The 20,182-nt window shown below is 38.7% G+C and overlaps 2 protein-coding genes across 2 annotated transcripts in view; both read right to left on the minus strand.

Moving 5' to 3' along the window:
- The window catches only part of LOC107523312 (zinc finger protein 14-like), a 517,712-nt gene that overhangs the window by 167,133 nt on the left and 330,397 nt on the right, over nt 1-20,182 (minus strand). The gene's annotated exons all lie outside the window — the stretch shown is intronic.
- Nucleotides 5,134-20,182, minus strand: part of LOC103125125 (zinc finger protein 709-like) — a 35,499-nt gene continuing 20,450 nt past the window's right edge. The window contains exons 3-8 of the mRNA XM_060181645.1: nt 19,331-19,436; nt 14,791-14,863; nt 8,906-9,032; nt 8,686-8,746; nt 7,851-7,920; nt 5,134-7,307 (exon numbers count right to left, since the gene is read on the minus strand). Of these exons, the coding sequence (XP_060037628.1) occupies nt 5,172-7,307; nt 7,851-7,920; nt 8,686-8,746; nt 8,906-9,032; nt 14,791-14,863; nt 19,331-19,335 (2,472 nt within the window). The 5' untranslated portion in view covers nt 19,336-19,436 and the 3' untranslated portion in view covers nt 5,134-5,171. The remainder of the gene's footprint in view (nt 7,308-7,850; nt 7,921-8,685; nt 8,747-8,905; nt 9,033-14,790; nt 14,864-19,330; nt 19,437-20,182) is intronic.

Here is a 20,182-nt window from a genome sequence, read left to right on the forward strand (position 1 = left end):
AGAATAATTACCAAAAATAACTCTCAATCTTTTACAAAGAAAGATTTGCCATATAAATACTTTAAGAGATTAGCAATAGAGTAAAAAATAATTTGTGTGTCAGATTGATGTTAATTAGATTTAAATGAAGTGTGGAAGCACTCGCGCCCCATGAGGAGCTGGCCAGTCTTGCAATGATGTTATTCCTCGCGCCCACCTTTGCTGCAGTTTTTATGAGATGTTCGTGAAATGACAGAGTGCGATCGAGAGTAACGCCAAGATAGACTGGCTGGGCTTCATGCCAGATTCTCATATCACCAAGCTGCACATTAAGCTCACGCGAGGCTTCTTTAAGAAAATAGAACAAAAACTACATTCATTTATCTGGAACCAGAAAACACCTAGAATTGCCAAAACCATCTTGAGGAAAAGAAACAGAAACAGAGGCATCACACGCCCAGATCTCAAACTATATTATAAAGCCATCATCATCAAAACAGCATGGTACTGGAACAAAAATAGGCACACAGACCAGTTGAACAGAATTGAAAGCCCAGATCTAAACCCCCACACCTATGGACATCTAATCTTTGATAAGGGGGCCCAAAGTATTAAATGGAAAGAGCCTCTCTTCAATAAATGGTGCTGGGAAAACTGGGTTATAACATACAGAAGAATGAAATTGAACCACCTTATCTCACCAGAAATAAAAATCAACTCCAAATGGATCAAAGACCTGGATGTCAGACTGGAAACTATCACCCTCTGCAACCAACAACAACCCTGGATCCATAGTCCCAGAGAGAGAGAACGGGAAGGCTATCAGGGGAAGGGATGGGATATGGAGATCAGGTTATGGTAATTGTGTGGAATTGTACCCCTCTTATTCTATGCTTTTGTTAATGTCTCCTATCATAAATAAAAATAAATAAAATATCAAATGACCCAAGTGAGAAGCAAAAAAAAAAAAAAAAAGTGCTCATCCCTTGCATGCTTCAGAAGCCGTCTTTTTCCATGTTCCAAATTTAAATCTTGATTAAGACAATCAGCAACCTTATCTGACAGGGAACACAGGTACTCGTAGGTCATGATCCCATAGTTAATGTGCTGAGAGGACGGTGTGGAAGTAAAGGAGGGACTGCTATGAGGTGAAGGTCAGCTTCTGGGTCTTGCAGACACAGCTGGATCCAGCCAGTCCTGCGTGTCCACCTGGGGCTCATGCCTGGGAGGAGCCTCACCTAGTGGAGCACAATGGTACAGCCAGCTGCCTGCCTTTCTTCTGGAGCACAGCCTGGGGGGGGGGGTTGAGCAGGTCCACATTCATGAGCTGGTAGTCTAGGCTGCTCTCCTGTGGAGGGGGAATGGTAGCACTAAATGCTCCTGCACAAGCCTGCTGCCCACTGCCCTAAGACCATGCCAGAAGTGGCTGGGCCTTTCTAAAGGAGCAATCCACTTTATAATGGACTTGCTTCTTCTTCTAGCGTTTGCCCTTCTTCCGTAGCCAGTCAACAGCATCAGGTTGAGCCTGATGTAAAGTTTCGAGACCTCCTTTGAATCTGGAGAGGTGGCAGTCGTTGACTATGTGGGTCATAGTCTGTCTGGAGCCGCAGGGGCAGTTCGGGTCGTCTCTGGCTCCCCAGCGATGCAACATAGCGGCGCACCAGCCATGGCCTGTTCGATAGCGATTGATTCACAGTAACAGCAAGTTCCTCGAGAGTCCCTTTAAAGAGGACTTATGATGATATTCCTGATGGAAGTAACCAGTGATGGTGGACAGAGGGTCTATAAGAAGTTTCTAGGGGGGAATTCTAGCATTCCCTAACTTGGGCTAGGGGGTGCTAATTTTCACTCAAACTTTGCAATCTCAAGAAAGAAAAAGTGTTATACTATTAATGTTCCCCATGTGTATTCAAATATAAAATCTACTAGCACAAATAATAAACATCAAAGGCTTGCTCTTTGGCCCAGACCCCATCATATAAGTCTTTCTCTACCCTTAATTTCTCTTTCTCCTGGGACCACCATGTGACCATAAAGCCTGTAGTTCCTCTTCTCTCTCAATATCTCTCTCAGTCTCTTTCCATAACATGTTTTCTTGAACAGTTTAATTTACCTAAATAAAAAGCCATCAAAGGGAGTCGGGCTGTAGCACAGCGGGTTAAGCGCAGATGGTGCAAAGCACAAGGACCAGCATAAGGATCCCAGTTCGAACCCTGGCTCCCCACCTGCAGGGGAGTCGCTTCACAGGCGGTGAAGCAGGTCTGCAGGTGTCTATCTTTCTCTCCTCCTCTCTGTCGTCCCCTCCTCTGTCCTATCCAACAACGACAAAAACAATAACTACAACAATAAAACAAGGGCAACAAAAGGGAATAAATAAATAAAATAAATATAAAAAATTAAAAAGCCATCAAAATATTCAGAAACAATTCTTATATCATAGTTTTTGTCTTCAGTGTGAGATTAGCATAAACTATCCTACATAGAAAAAATTGTTGGACATTTTATTTTTAAATTGGTTGAAATGAAAAATGCACAGCTCCAGACAATTAGTGTTTAGCCACCCATATGTCCCAGGATCACACGACTTCCCAACAGTGTTCCATCTCTCTGTGTATCCCACAAACTGTAACCATGTGATATACTCACATTTTCACTTTATATTGTTTTTGAAATATTCATTCCAAAAGCTGCTAAAAAAAACTTCACTATGATTGCTTCTCTATGTATCTTTCTTCTCAAGATATATTCTACTTTATATAAAACATGCCAGATTATTGGTTTCTGGTACTTCAGATTTCTCATTAAAGAGAATATTACTATTATCATTGTTTATGTAGTTTTCTACATTTTGAGTTAATAATTGCATAAAAATAATGACTTAGAGCACATATTCTTCAATTCCCCTGAAACATATATTTTCTTTTTTAAAACAGGTCTTTTTAAATTTGATCCTTATGTACTGGATAGACAGCCAGAAATCAGAGGTTAGGGAAAACAGACACCCGCAGCACCGCTTCACCACTTGCAAAGCTTTCCCTTTGTAGGTGGGGAACAAAGGCTAGAACCTGGGTCCTTGAGCATTGTATCATATGTGCACAGCCACGTGCACCAACATCCAGTCCCTGGAACATATACTTTCTATATGCATTTGTGTTCTGAGATTCATTACTAGCTATTTTTTCCTCTTCAGTTGTGACTTCATCAAGCAGAGGCAAAGGTAGTAAATATTTAAAATGAGCTAAATAATAATCTAGAAATGCATCCAGGCTCAGAAACCCTGTGGCATCCTCTGAGTGTAACATCTCAGCATCACTGCTAATGTGACAACCTGTGCGGGTGCTTTGGTTTATTTATCCTCCAATAAAGTGCCACTTCTTTAGTGGTTTTTGTATCACAAGACTGTTATACAGTAACATATGTGAAATGTATCCAATCAGATAATTCTAAAGATTCTGCAAATTGAAAACAGTATTTAATTATCTCTTGCTGTTACTGTGATCTCTACCTAGAAATATCAAGGAGGCGTTGACTTTCAGGGTTGTGTTCATAGAATTCTCCCAGGAGTGTGAATGCCTGGACCCTGGACCAGACTCAGCAGGATCTTTACAAAAATGTGATGTTTGAGAACTATGCAAACCTGGTCTCTTTGCATGAGCATAGCTCTACAGAATTCCTGTACAGTTAGTTTTGCCCAGTGTGTGGTGTGATATTTCCTGATTGTGTCACACAACTGCACTGAGCTGATATTTCAGACTGGTTATGGATACAGAGATTTCATGATGTGTCCTCACAATTCAATTTCTCATTTTGAGGCGATTTGCAAAAACTTCAGCCTATATTAGTGGTCATTTTTGATGCTTAAAGGAATAGAGTTCCCAATTTAAAGTATACGTTACTTTCCCTTTTTTTTTTTTTTTTGCCTACAGTTATTGCTGGGGCTCAGTCCCTGCACTGTGAACCCACTGCTACTGGTCTTTTCCCCTTTTGTTTCCCATGTTGTTCTATCATTCTTGTGGTTATTATTGTTGTTGCTATCATTGGATAAGACAGAGAGAAATGGAGCGAGGGGAAGAGATAGACACCTGCAGATCAGCTTCACCGCCTGTGAAGTGACCCCCCTGGAGGTGGAGAGCTGGGGGCTTGAACTGGGATACCCTATCCCAGTCCTTGTGCTTAGGTCCACGCATCCTTAACCCACTCTGCCATCAACTGACTCCTATGTTCTACTTCTTTTTAAAATTTGTTAGTTTCCCTTTAGTTGCCCTTGTTGCTTTTTATTGTTGTAGTTATGGTTAGGACAGAGAGAAATGGAGAGAGGTGGGAAATACAGAGGGGGAGAAAAAGACACCTGTATAACTGCTTCACACCTGTGAAGGTGGGGAGCCTGGGAACCAACCGGGATCCTTAAGCCAGTCCTTATGCTTTGAGCCACATGTGCCTACACCACTGCGCTATCGCTCTACTCCCTCTACTCTTTTTTTCAGTAGCTTTTGAAGTAAAGTTTAGGATCTGGATTTAATAATGGGACAGGGGCCCTGCTGTTGCACACATGGAGTGCACATGTCGGCAGGCATGATGAAAGGTTCAAGCCTCTGTTCCCCAGCTGTAGTCGGTGCTTCTCAAGGTCCCTACCTGCATAGGGAAAGCTTCACATGTAGTGAAATGAATATTTAGAATCTTTTTTTTCTCTCCTTTCAGTTCCTGTCTATAATAAAAACATAAGGATACATCTTTATAACTGAGACAGAAAAAGTATTGTCAGAACTTGGTATTGAAATAATCCTACGATTTTCAGTAATGTCTTGTTTTTAGTGAACACAGTTCAAGATTGTGAGTCTGAAAATCTATAAAATCTGGCAATCTGGGGGCCAGGATTTGGTGCACAAAGGATTCTTGGAATAATTGAAGGGTTTACTAAACATTTTACTTTTATGGCTTTACACCTTGCATGTTTCTCTCTGCTGTTTTGTCATGACTCTGAAAATGACTGAAAAAAATGTTTTACTACATTATTTAGATTCACAGGGTTTCTCTCCACTGTGAGTTCTTTCAAGACGTGAAGATGACTGCATGTAATGAATGTTTTACTACATTGTTTACATTCATAGGATTTCTCTCCACTTTGAGTTCTTTCATATACCCAAAGAGAACTGGAAAAATGAATGTCTTACTACTTATTTACAGTATTTATTTCAGTGTTTCGCTTCATTGTGAGTTCTTTCATGACTCCGAAGATGACTGGAACAAATGAATGTCTTACTACACTGCTTACATTCATAGGGTTTCTCTCCACTGTGAGTCCTTTCATGTACCCGAAGAGAACTAGAACAACTAAATGTCTTACTACATTGTTTACATTCATAGGGTTTCTCTCCACTGTGAGTTCTTTCATGTTCCCGAAGAGACCTGAAACAAATGAATTTCTTACTGCATTGTTTACATTCATAGGGTTTCTCTCCACTGTGTATTCTTTCATGTGTCCGAAGAGAACTGGAACAATTAAATGCTTTATTACATTGTTTACATTCATAGGGTTTCTCTCCACTGTGAGTTCTTTCATGTTTCCGAAGCGAACTGGAACAACTGAATGTCTTATTACATTGTTTGCATTCATATGGTTTCTCTCCGTTGTGAGTTCTTTCATGGATTCTAAGATAGCCGGAACAAATGAATGTCTTACTACAATATTTACATTCATAGGGTTTCTCTCCACTGTGAGTTCTTTCGTGTAACTGAAGAGTGAAAGGATAGCCAAAGGCCTTACTACAATGTTTACATTTATAGGGTCTTTCCCCACTGTGAATTCTTTCATGTGTCCGAAGAGAGCTTGAATTATTGAATGTTTTACTACATAGTTTACATTCATAGGGTTTCTCTCCACGGTGATTTCTTTCATGTAAAAGAAGAGAACTGGAAAAACTGAATGTCTTACTACATTGTTTACATTCATAGGGTTTCTTTCCACTGTGAATTCTTTCATGTCTCCGAAGATAACTGGAACAACGGAATGTTTTACTACATTGTTTACATTCATAGGGTTTCTCTCCACTGTGAATTCTTTCATGTGAAAGAAGAGAACTGAAAACACTGAATGTCTTACTACACCGTTTACATTCATAGGGTTTCTCTGCACTGTGAATTCTTTCATGTACACGAAGAGAACTGGAACAACTGAATGCTTTACTACACTGTTTACATTCATAGGGTTTATCTCCACTGTGAGTTCTTTCATGTACCCTAAGATTACCGGCCTGGTTGAATGCTTTACTACATTGTTTACATTCATAGGGTTTCTCTCCACTGTGAGTTCTTTCATGTTTCCGAAGAGAACTGGAAAAACTGAATGCTTTACTACATTGTTTACATTCATAAGGTTTCTCTCCACTGTGAGTTCTTTCATGGCTCCGAAGAGAACTGGAACAACTGAATGCTTTACAACATTGTTTACATTCATAGGGTTTCTCTCCACTGTGAATTCTTTCATGGCTCCGAAGAGAACTGGAAGAACTGAATGTTTTACTACATTGTTTACATTCATAGGGTTTCTCTCCACTGTGAATTCTTTCATGGCTCCGAAGATAACTGAAACAAAGGAATGTTTTACTACATTGTTTACATTCATAAGGATTCTTTGCACTGTGAGTTCTTTCATGTTTCCGAAGAGAACTGGAACAACTGAATGTTTTACTACACTGTTTACATTCATAAGGTTTCTCTCTACTGTGAATTCTTTCATGTACACGAAGAGAACTGGAACAACTGAATGTTTTACTGCATTGTTTACATCCATAAGGTTTCTCTCCACTGTGAATTCTTTCATGTACACGAAGAGAACTGGAACAACTGAATGTTTTACTGCATTGTTTACATTCATAGGGTTTCTCTCCACTGTGAATTCTTTCATGGCTCCGAAGATGACTGAAACAAAGGAATGTTTTACTGCATTGTTTACATTCATAAGGTTTCTCTCCACTGTGAATTCTTTCATGTACACGAAGAGAACTGGAAAAACTGAATGTTTTACTGCATTGTTTACATTCATAAGGTTTCTCTCCACTGTGAATTCTTTCATGTACACGAAGAGAACTGGAACAACTGAATGCTTTACAACATTGTTTACATTCATAGGGTTTCTCTCCACTGTGAATTCTTTTATGTAACTGAAGAGAGGTTGAATGACCGAATGTTTTACTACATTGTTTACATTCATACGGTTTCTCTTCATTGTGAATTCTTTCATGGCTCCGAAGAGAATTGGAGCAACTGAATATCTTACTGCATAGTTGACATTCATAGGGTTTCTCTCCACTGTGAGGTTTTTCATGTATCTGAAAAGCAAAAGAATAGACAAAGGCTTTACTACAGTGCTTACATTTATAGGGCCTATCCCCACTGTGAGTTCTTTCATGTGTCCAAAGAGAGCTTTAATTATTGAATTTTTTACTACATAGTTTACATTCATAGGGTTTCTCTCCACTGTGATTTCTTTCATGTAAAAGAAGAGAACTGGAAAAACAGAAAGTCTTACTACACTGTTTACATTCATAGGGTTTCTCTCCACTGTGAATTCTTTTATGACTCAGAAGATGACTAGAACAACTGAATGCTTTATTACATTGTTTACATTCATAGGGTCTCTCTCCACTGTGAATTTTTTCATGGCTCTGAAGATGACTGGAAGAAATGAATGTTTTACTACATTGTTTCCATTCATAGGAATTAATTCCACTTTCAGATCTTTCAAGTGTCCAAAGTTTGCTGGATTGAATGAATGCTTTACTACATAGTTTACACATATAGGGACTCCCCATGATTTGACTTCTTTCATATGTTTGAAGATATCTTGAACAGGTGAATTTCTGGTGACATACTTCATAGTGATGAAGTTTTTCTCTATAAAGACTTCCTTCCTTCTTCTCAGATGTCTTATCTTCTATATTTCTATAAAATATGATACATGATTAATTATGTATTTTTAATAAAATTAAGTTAATGTTATTAGAGAAAAAAATGGAGGGAGGGTGGGGGCACATCCAGTTAAGCAACCATAGTATCAAACACAGGGACCTGGTTTAAAGCTACCATCTGCAGGATGTCCATTTCACAAGTGGTGAATCAGGTCTGTAGATATTTACCTACCTCTCTATCTCTCCATCCTTTTTAAATTTCATTATGCCATATCTAATAAAAAATAGAAGAAAAATAAGATATAAAGATGGCCACCAAGAATGGTGAATTCTGGGGGCATGGTGGTAGCACAGTGGATTAAGAACAGAGTGCACAACACAAGGACTGGCATAAGAATCCCAGTTTGAGCTCTCAGCTCCCCACATGCAGAGGGTTGCTCCACAAGTGGTGAAGCAAGTCTGCAGTTGTCTATCTTTTTCATCCCCAGTCTTCCCTTACATTCTCAATTTCTCTCTGTCCTATACAACAGCAAGAGTTAAAAGATATCAATAACATGGGCAACAAAAATGGAGAAAATGGTTATGTGACTCAACTCTTTTTTAAAATTTATTTATTCATTTATTATTGGATAGAGACAGAAATTGAGAAATGAGGGGGACATATAGAGGGAGAAAAACACCAGCAGCCCTGCTTCACCACTTATGAAGCTTTCTTCCTGCAGCTGGGGACCAGGGATTTGAACTGGGATCCTTCAGAACTGTAGTGTTAAGGTGGACCACCACCTGGCACCACTCTCACCTTTGTTTACTCCCTTCTTGGTCTTCTGATTGTTCAATGAAAGAATCTTCCAGCAATTTTCCTAAAATGTAGAGGCAGAAATATTTAAATTATTGAGCTATTATTAGTCAAAGGCATGCCCCTGCTAACTTAACAGTACTCCTTTTCCACATTTAACAGAACAATGATGGACAAAAGAGAAATCGGCTACTAATTAGAAATGAAAAATTATTATTCATACCTATTGAGACAAGATTATGGAATATTTCCCACATCACATCATTGTAGAGTTTCTTCTCTGAAGGATTTAGTAGTTCCCACTCCTCCTGACTGAAGTTCACAGTTACATCTTCAGAAGATATTGCGTCCTACAAAATATACAGTATGTGCAAATGAAAAACTTATTTATATCAAAAGCAGACAGGCTATCTAGACTGTATTTAATGAAAACTGATTTTGTGATACCCAACCATATCTTTGGTAATTTTATCTGCCAAAACCTCATTCTCATGGAGTAGGAGGTGGTACAGTGAATCTATTTCCCAGAATTGCATATACCACAAAGGTCCACTTGTTCCTGTGGAATTATTGCACAGGCAGCAAGACCCAGTTATCTTGGTGGCAAGAAATGAAAATTTTTATCATTTGAATTGTATTTATTTTAATGATACAAAAAGATAAACAGCAATTTGATATAAATCACTATATTCACATAGATGTTCATAAAGTTAAGAGTACCAGTGTTCAATAAGAAAAGCTTTCAATCAAGACTACTGTATCCTGCTAGACCATCATTCAGAATAGGTGGAGGGATAAAAAGCCTTCTTTAATAAGCAACAGTTGAAGGGATCAACAGTCACCAAGCATGTCCTGTAAGAAGTTCTGTCAAGTCTTATATAAACAACCACATCACATAATCACTCCACATATCAGAACATTCTAAAAGTTTAGAATGGCACTAAAATATCTTCATTCTATAATATCAATAAATGCCAATGGCTTTATTTCACCTATTAAAAGGCACAGAGTAGGAAGATGGATCAGAAAACACAACCCAATTATATATTGTGTGCAGGAATCTCAACTAATTCAACATGAAAAAACAGACTGAAAGTGAAAGGATGGAAAACTATTGTAGAAGCCAATGGCACACAAAAAGGGGCAAAAACAGCTATTCTCATATCATATTTAAGGACATAATAGACCTTAAAATAAATAAAACACTAAAAATATAAGGATGAGGGGGCCAGGCAGTAGTGCAGAGGGTTAAGCACACGGCACAAAGTGCAAGGTATGGTGTAAGGATCCTGGTATGAACCCATGGCTCCCCACCTGCAGAGGTCACTTCACAAATGGTGAAGCAGGTACTGTCTCCCTGCCTCTCTCAATTTCTCACTGTCCTATCCAGCAACAACATCAATAGCAACAATAATAATGACAACAAAAATAGCAACAAAAAAAGGGGAAAAATGGCCTCCAGGAGCAGTAGTGGATATGTAGTGCAGGCACTGGGCCCCAGCAAGAGCCCTAAAAGCAAAAAAAAAAAAAAAAAAAGGGGGGGGAGGGAGGAAGGAATGGGAATAGACAATATTTAATTCTCAGTCAATCAAGAGGAAGCTAAATCAAGAAATAAACTAGAACTATTTATATTTTCAGAGTCATTGACCCCAAGAAAGTAGAATATACATTCTATTCAAGTCCATGAGTCATTCTCAAGCATAAACCATTTGTTAGGCCACAAAGACAGTGTCAACAAATACAAGAATATTGAAATCATCCCAAGCATCTTCTCAGATCACGGGAATGAAACACTAAACTACAAACAAGACATTAGCAAGTCACAAAATATGTAAAGTCAACAGTACACTACTTAACAATTCTGGGAAAAAAAGTTTTCCTCTCCTTCAAAGAGGAAACTGAGGAAGAAATCAAAATGTATTGGGTACTCAATGAATATAAAGATAAGAGTTATCAAAATATTTGAGACACAGCTATGGCAGTACTGAGAGGGAGGTTCATAGTCACATCATACAAGCACACATTAGGAAATGACAAAAAACTCAATGAAAGAACCTGATCACACACCTTAAAGACTTAAAAGAACAAAAGAACCCTAAACCATAAATCTTTAAGATCCAACCAAAAGGACTGAAATAACTAAAGGTAGCAAGAAATAAATAGCACTGAAATTAAGAAAACCATACAAAATATCAATGAAGCTAAATGTTTGGTTCTTCGAAAGAGTAAATAAAATCAACAAACCTTTCGCCAGAATATAGCCATTGGTATACATATACAATGGAGCACTACTCAGATATTTAAAATGGTGAATTCACTTTTTTAAAAATATTTTTTTAATCTTTATTTGTAGAACAGAGACTCAGAAATTGAGAGGGAAGGGGGTAACACAGAGAGAGAAGAGACAGAGAGACACCTGCAGCACTGCTTCACCACTTGTGAAACTTTCCCCCTGCAGGTGGGGATCAGGGGCTCAAACCTGGGTCCTTGCACACTGTAACATGTGCGCTCAACCAGGTGTGCCACCACCTGGCCCCTGTGAATTCACCTTCTTTACCCCATCTTGGATGGAGCTTGAAGATATCCTGTTAAGTGAAATAAGTCAAAAACAAAATCATGAAGATGGAATGAACCAACTCATAGGCAGAAGTCAAAAACAAGATCACAAGTGAAAAATACTTAGCAGAGCTTAAACTGAAACTGGTGTATTGTACCAAAGTAAAAGACTCTGTGTGGGGGTAGGGTTCTGGTCCTGAAAAATGATGGCAGAGGAGGACCTAGTGGGTACTGTATTTTTTAAATTTTATTTATTCCCTTTTGTTGCCCTTGTTTTATTGTTGTTGTTATTGATGTCGCCGTTGTTGGATAGGACAGAAACTGGCAAAAGGATCCTGGTTCAAGTCCCTGGCTCCCCACCTGCAAGGGAGTCGCTTCACAAGCAGTAAAGCAAGTCTGTAAGTGTCTATCTTTCTCCCTCCCTCTCTGTCTTCCCCTTCTCTCTCCATTTGTCTCTATCCTATCCAACGATGACAACATCAATAACTACAATAAAACAAGGGCAACAAAAGGGAATAAATTAATTTAAAAAAGTGTTTAACATTACAATTCTTCAACTCCAAATTGAAATCCAAGTTGTATGTATTTAGCCAAGAGAGGTTCCAGGACATTATGAAGCGGCTCCAAAGTGTCCTGTAAATTGGCTTTGTGGAAATTAGTCCACAGCAAATTTGGCATTTGTTTGGCACTGTAAATCTTCTGAGAAGCATTGTCACTAATGTGTAACTATCTAAGTAACTTGAGTTTGCTAAAAGTTTAAAGCAGTGGTCCGGGAGGTGGCAAAGTGATAAAGCTTTGAACTCTGAAGCATGAGGTCCTGAGTTCAATCCCCAGCAGCACATGTGCCAGAGTGATGTCTGGTTCTTTCCCACTCCTCCTGTCTTTCTCATCAATAAATAAAAAAATCTTTAAAAAAAATTTAAAGTAAAATTAGTTAAAAATCAATATACTTCAACTGAATTTGGTTTGAGGACTCTGGGGTATAGGAGTTGCTACACAAGGTAAAATAAGCTATTTTTAAAATTTATTTTCTTTATTCTGAAGCCTTCCATTTGGCACATGCCTACTAAAATATAGAAAGTTTTAAAAAATCAAGCAGAGCCTCTTAAAATAGGTATCTCACAAATAGGGTGTGTCTCAATCTTACTTAACTAAGTGTGAAGTTTTCAAGTACCTTCTCAAAGAGGTAGAACAGACCTAAGTGGGAGAGATATAGCATAATAGTTATGGTGGGGGAGTCAGGCGGTGGCACAGCGGGTTAAGCACACGTGGCGCAAATCGCCAGGACCTGCGTAAGGATCCCAGTTCGAGCCCCCGGCTCCCCACCTGCAGGGGAGTCGCTTCACAAGCGGTGAAGCAGGTCTGGAGGTGTCTGTCTTTCTCTCCTCCTCTCTCCATTTCTCTCTGTCCTATCCAACAACAACAACATTAATAACCACAACAATGTTAAACAACAAGGGCAACAAAAAGGAAAATAAATAAATAAATAAACTTAATTTATTTAAAAAAATAGTTATGGTAATGAATTTCATCCCTGAGGCACTGAGAAGTGGGCCTCTCGCAACTTTGTCCTCACTGTAAGTAACACTAATTAAGATTGCTCCACTCTTTGGAGGGAGGCTGGATCATTCTACTCTTTTATTTGAGGAAAAGACAATTGTATAACCTAGAACATGGCCCAAGCTGTGAGTGAGCCTATACTGGCAGGGACCCAGCAATCATACAGACTCCTTAGTAAATACCAATAGAAATGGGCCCCAGGTTATATTGGTGTGGTACAGTTAATTATAAATGTCTTTTAATTTAGTATGAGAGCCACTCTCTACATTACTCCAGTTCTCAAGTCCTACACTCTACTCTAATACCGTCTTCCCAATCCTCCCTTTATGGCAATAGATCATTAGTGTCAAAGATCATTAGTGTCCTAAAAGTGTTTATATCTCAGTAGAAATCATAGCTACCTCTCTTCCTGAGTTTCTTATTCTCAGTGATCTTAATCCTATTCTTTGGCCCTACATTTATTAAACATTTGTATGCCTTGCCACCTTACAGACTCAAGTTCTAGATGCTGCCATGACCCCATCCTGACTACCCTGGACAGATGACTACATGGCGAAGTATCCAGAAACCTCATCTCTCTGGAGCCCTGCCCCACTAGGAAATGCTAGGGACAGTACAAGTGTGTCTAGGAGTATGGATCGACCAAGCAACTGCCCACATGTCAGCAGGAACCAGTTACAGAAGTGTGAAACTCCATCCTTCAACATCCAAAAAGAATTCTGGTCCATACTCCTAAACAGAAAAATGTTGAGGCTAGGGAATAAACAGGCAGAATCTAGGGAACATGGGCAGTACTGTGATAAGCTAGAGTACCTGCTCCCCAGACACAAGGGCTTCCCGTGTCATTAGAAAGAAATATTACCTAAAAAGAAGTAACAGATATGGATGTAGCTTAGAAGATAAAATATTACCTAAAAAGAAGTAACAGATATGGATGTAGCTTAGAAGATGTAAGCTTAGAAGTTTATAAACTGGCGCTATGAGTATGGTTTCTCTCTGCTCATGAGAGCCTGTCAACATGTTAGTATAGTGCCTAAAAACAATGAAGTTACAGCTTGCTGGTAGAGAGAATGTAAACTGAAAAAATCGAATACATCAGGAAAGATTTCCAGGGTACAAGACAAGGAGGGGATGAAATGAAAAATCTATAGGCTCCTTCCTGGTAGACGCCCACTTCTACATTCCAGCATCCCAGTGGTAAGATTGGACGGCACTCAACGTGCTCACACCTTTATTATCAGCACCTTGACGGACACTGTTTCTAGCCAATCAGCTTGTGCCATGCCCAGTTTGAAACGGATAAAAACGGAGTGTAGGGATAATGGTTATGCAAAGAGACTCTGAGGCTCCCAAGCCCCAGGTTCAACCCTGCTGCACCACCATAATCTCTGGTGCCCTGCTCTGGTAAAAAACAAAACAAAACAAAACAAAAAATACTGAGTGTTGTAACCCCAACAGGAGTCTCGGGTTATTAGCATATGAATAATGTCAGCCTGAGGCAGGACACACAGAGAAGGGAATATAAAGCATGGGACTTTGAGCAAGTTCTCTTTGGCTGTTGCTTCCTCCCCTGGTCAGAAGCATCTCTGTGGAGGTGTGACAGGTTTCTGCATGGCTACTTCTCCTAGGAACTGAACACCTGTGACTCTGCTAGCTGGTACTTTCAGACCCCTCTACAGGCAAGAGCAACCTTTACCAGAGCTGGTAATTGTTTATCTTATGGAACCAAACTTTTGATAACTATACTCAGACTTTATGGACCTACCATACTCTTAACCCTTGATGGTTTAAGTGCTTATTTTGCTTTTTACCTGTTTCACCCTAATAAACCTTGTATTGTTTAAACCAGTTCCCAGCTTCCTGCTGTGAATCCTTTTACATACTTCAGCAGGCCCCCAAAAACCTCTTTTTAAGTTAAGTAACAACAACTGATTGCTGCAGGACAAGCATGTGCAGGTCTGGCAGGAATTGACCTGTAACCTGTTAACGTACCATAGTATCTCTCTGCTCTCCACACGGTCTTGGCCTCAGTCGTCCTTTGGATCTGCTGCACCCTGGGGCTGTTCTGAGGATATTTCCATAACAAAGAGTGAGGGTAGAAATGAGAGTTATGTGACCAAAGTGAGTAAACCAAGGTTAACCATTAAAGGCCTCCTAGACAAGCAAACAATAACTCTTAAATCTAAATCATCACTTCACCTTTGCTGGTAACAGAAGAAAAATGTCTTGGGTGGGATAGGTCAAGAAAAGAAGAATGAATATAGGTCAACTCTCTCTGTAAGTACAACTTAGGAGACAGAGTTATGAAGAGGGATAAAACTTAGACTGGGAGAGGGGGGCAGGTGGTGGAGTACATGGTTAAGCACACATATTATTGTTCAAAAGGATCCAGGTTCAAACCCCTGGTCACCAACTGTAGGAGAAAACTTCATGAGTGATGACTTGCCATCTTTTCTTCGACTTCATTTCAAGCCAGAAAATGAAGAGGAATCACAATTGTAGCTTGAAACTCTGCTTTAAATCCACCAGCAGCCTCTTCACTTGATAGCACTTACCTATAAGGGATATATTGTAATGCATAAAAGAAAGGTATTAGTCATTTAATTAACACTTAAAAACAGTAAAAAAAATTAGTAAAAGTCTCTAAACATGGAAATTCAATAGTACCCTACTTAAGAACTACCGAGTTAAGAGGAAGCTATGGAATAAATGTTCCCAGAATCAAATGAAAATAAAACCATCAAAATATTTGGGACACAGGGCAGAGAATAGATAGCAAAATGGTTATGCAAACAGACTCTCTAGCCTGAGGCTCCAAAGTCCTAGGTTCAATGCCCTGTAGCACCATAAGCCATATCTGAACAGTGCTTTGGTAAGAAATATATATATTTGGGACACAGCTAAGGCAATACTAAGATGTAAATTCACAACTATATAGGCACACAGTAGGAAAAAAGAGAATAACTGAAATAAACACTTGCCTATACTTCTTTTTTTAAAAAAATTTTATTTATTTCCTTTTGTTGCCCTTATTTTATTGTTGTAGTTATTATTCTTGTTGTTATTGATGTCGTCTTTGTTGGATAGGACAGAGAGAAATGGAAAGGGGAGGGGGAAGACAAAGAAGGGAAGAGAAAGATAGACACCTGCAGGCCTGCTTCACCACGTGTGAAGTGACTCCCTGCAGGTGGGGAGCCGGGGGCTTGAACTGGGATCCTTATGCCAGTCCCTGTGCTTTGCTGCAGCTGTGCTTAACCTGCTGCACTACCACCTGACTCCCCCTGCCTAACAAAACAACCCTAAAACAAGAAAAACTTACATTACTAAAATTACGGTAGACATACATAACATTCAAAATAGAAGTTCAATGAAGCTAAGTTTTCATTCTTTAAAATGTTAAAATTTACAACAACAACAACATCAATACTAACTACAACAATAAAACTACAAGGGCAATAAAAGGGAATAAATATTTTAAATAAAATGTTAAAATTCTGGCCAGATTCAATTAAAAAAAGGGATGAGTACTCAAATAAATAGGACTGTAAATGAAATAGAATACATTACATCAGACACCACAGAAATCCAAAGTATTATGCAACATATGCCACCAACCTAGAGAAATTGGAAGAATTGGACAAGTTCTTAGAAAAATACAACCTTTCAACACTGAAACAAAGGGAACTACAAAATATAAACAGACCAATAACAGTAAAGAAATTTAAAACAGGGGAGTTTGGTAGGTGGTAGTGCAGCAGGTTAAGCTTACATGGTGCAAAGCGCAAGGACGGGCCTAAGAATCCAGGTTCGAGCCCCTGGCTCCCCCACCTGCAGGGGAGTCACTTCACAGGCGGTGAAGCAGGTCCACAGGTGTCTTATATAAAAAGAAAGGAAGAAACAAATTTAAAACAGTTATCAAGAACTTTTCCAACAATAAAAGTCCTGGGCCAAATGGTTTGACAAATGAAATCTACAAAACCTTCAAAGAGTTAATACCTATACTTTCAAAGCTCTCCTTTTAGCACTATAAGCCATATCTGAACAGGTCCCACCAGCTTTCTTTAGGAGAATAGAACAAAAATTACTAACATTTATCTGGAACCAAAAAACAAACTTGAGATTGCCAAAACAAACATAAGGGGAAAAAAAAAAAAAAAACCAGAAATGTAGGCATCATTCTTCAGACCTCAAAGTATATTATAATGCCACTGTAACCAAAACTTCTTAGAACTAGATTAAAAATAGATACACATACCAATGGAACAGAACTGAAAGCCCAGAAACAACCCCCACACTTATGGACATCTAATTTTGATAAGGGCACCCAAACTATTAAATGGAGAAATGAAAGCCTCCTCAATAAATGGTGCTGGGAAATTTGGGTTGGAGTGTGCAGAAGTATGAAACTGAACCACTTTTATCACACCAAAACCAAAAGCGAAATCCAAATGAATCAAGGAGTTAGATGTTAGACAAGAAACTATCAAATACTTAGAGGAAAATACTGGTGGAACTCTTGCCCATCTAAAATTCAAGAGAAACTTTGATATCAACCCAATTGCAAGGCAAGCTAAAACAAAGGTAAACCAATGGGAATATATGAAATCGAAAAGCTTCTGCACAGAAAAAGGAACCATCGGTTAAGCGCACATGGTGCAAAGTGCAAGACCAGCTTAAAGATCCTGGTTCGAGCTCCTGGCTCCCCACCTGCACGGGAGTCGCTTCACTAATGTTGACCCAGGTCTGCAGGTGTCATTCTCTCTCTCTGTCTTCTCTCTGTCTCTCTCTGTCTTCCCCTCTTCTCTCCATTTCTTTCTGTCTTATCCAACAATGTCAACATCAATAACTACAACAATAAAACAAGAGCAACAAAAGGGAATAAATAGATTAATAAATAAAAGAAAACCACATTTAGAAAAAGAAACCATCATCCAAACAAAGACACTCTTTACAGGATGGCAGAAAAAATATTTACATATCATACATCAGACAAGATATAAAATATATATACATATATGGGGGGGAGCGAATGCTTATCAGGGAATTGGGGGGTAGCGCAAAGTGCAAGGACCAACATAAAGAACCCGAATCGAGCCCCTGGCTTCCCACCTGCAAGGGGAGTTGCTTCACAGGCAGTGAAGCAGGTCTGCAGGTGTCTATCTTTCTCTCCTCCTCTCTGTCTTCCTCTCTTCTCTCCATTTCTCTCTATCCTATCCAACAACGACATCAATAACTACAACAGTAAAAAGAAAAAGGGCAACAAAAGGTAAAATAAATTAAAACAATAAAAATAAAAGAGCTCACCAAACTGTGTAATAAGAAAGCAAATGACCCCATCCAAAAATGGGGAGAGGACATAAACAGAATATTCACCACAGAAGAGATCCATAAGGCCAAGAAACACATGAAAAAATGTTGTAAGTCTTTGATTGTCAGAGAAATGTAAATAAAGACAACAATGATATACAACCTCACCCCTGTGAGAATGTAATACATCAAAGAAGGTAGCAGCAACAAATGTTCGAGATATTGGGACAAAGGAATCCTCCTGGACTGTTGTGGGAATGGAACTTTGTCAATCCCCTGTGGAGAGAAGTCTAGAGAACCCTGACAAGTTTAGAAATGACTGTTCCTTATGACCAAGTAATTTCTCTCCTAGGTATATATCCTAAGGACTAAATAAGACCTACCCAAAAATATGTGTGTACACCTATGTTCATAGCATAGCCAAAATCTGGAAACAACCGAGGTGTCCAACAACAGATGAATAACTGACAAAATTGTGTGTGTGTGTGTATACACAATGGAATACTATTCAGATATTAAAAATAATAAATCTACCTTCTTCAACTCATGTTGGAGCTGGAAGGAAATTCGTTAAGTGAGGTAAATCAGAAAGAGAAACACTAGTATGGGATGATCTGACTCATAAACAGAAGTTGAGAAAGATATAGAAAGGGACATGCAAAGCAGACTTGAACTGAGTTTGGAGCATAGCACCAAAGTAAAAGGTAATCTGGGGTTGGGGGGTGTTATAATTATAACCTCCACAACATGGGAGTGGGAGTAGGGACACAGAACTTTGGTGGCAGGAATAGTGTCAATATATACACCTATTAACCTATAGTGTTATACATCACAATTAAATCAATATGAGAGGGGAAAACAGATTGTCTTAAGCTTAATACATAGACTTCCATTCTGAGTTTAAATTTCTTCAGTCTCAGCACTTAAGTCTTCAAATTTGTAAAAAATTATCAAATTGTAGCATTGAGCTTAAATTGATAATGCATTTCAAATACTTATTTTAAATTACCTATAATCGTAGATCAGGGAAAACAGAAACTGGTCTTGTCTGTATATAAGATATAGTTATTTGTAAATGACATTAAATGACATAAATCATGATGAAGTCTTGTATGTTATAATAAATTCTAACCATGGAATTTTCAAGGTAAACCAAGTTTCCAAATAACTTGGTTATAATAATTACCTGCTGTCTTCTTAACCTCTAAGACTACAAGGAATTTACCTCATTCCCTATAGAACCTGTATTTCTTCCAGTCTTTAAAGCTCTGGGTCTGAAAGAGGTTCTAAAAGACCTTCTATAAACAAAAACATCACCAAATACTTGCCATCTATCAGAAGGGAAAAAAAAACCTGTTGAATAATGACACTTCAATACTTTTAAGTCCTTAATACCAATAAATGTCAATGGCTTAAATTCACCCATTAAAAGGCACAGAATAGAAGGATAGGTCAGAAAACATAACCCAACCATATGCTGTATGCAAGAATCCCACCTGACCTAACAAAACAAATACATACTTAAAGTGAAAGAATGGAAAACTATCATACAGGCTAATGAACCACAAAAAAAGGGCAGGAATAGCCATTCTAATCTTTGACACAATAGACTTTAAATTAAATAAAGTAATAAAAGATAGGCAAGGTCATTACATAATGATCAGAGGATCAATCAATCAAGAAAACTTAATAAATATTAACATCTATGCACCCAATGAGGGTTCATCTAAATACATCAAGCACTGAAAGATCTATAAGAATGCATCAACAGGGAGTCGGGCAGTAGCACAGGTGGTTAAGTGCACGTGGCACAAAGCACAAGGACCAGTTTAAGGATCCCGGTTTGAGCCCCCAGCTCCCTACCTGCAGGGGAGTCACTTCACAGGTGGTGAAGCAGATCTGCAGGTGTCTATCTTTCTATCCCCCTGTCATCCCCCTCTCTCCATTTCTCTCTATCCTATCCAACAATGATAGAATCAACAACAACAATAATAACTACAAGAATAAAACAAGGGCAACAAAAGGGAATAAATACATCAATAATAACACAGTAACAGTAGGAGACTGCAACACCCCA

This window comes from Erinaceus europaeus, chromosome 23 (assembly GCF_950295315.1).
Source record: "Erinaceus europaeus chromosome 23, mEriEur2.1, whole genome shotgun sequence".
NCBI lineage: Eukaryota > Metazoa > Chordata > Mammalia > Eulipotyphla > Erinaceidae > Erinaceus > Erinaceus europaeus.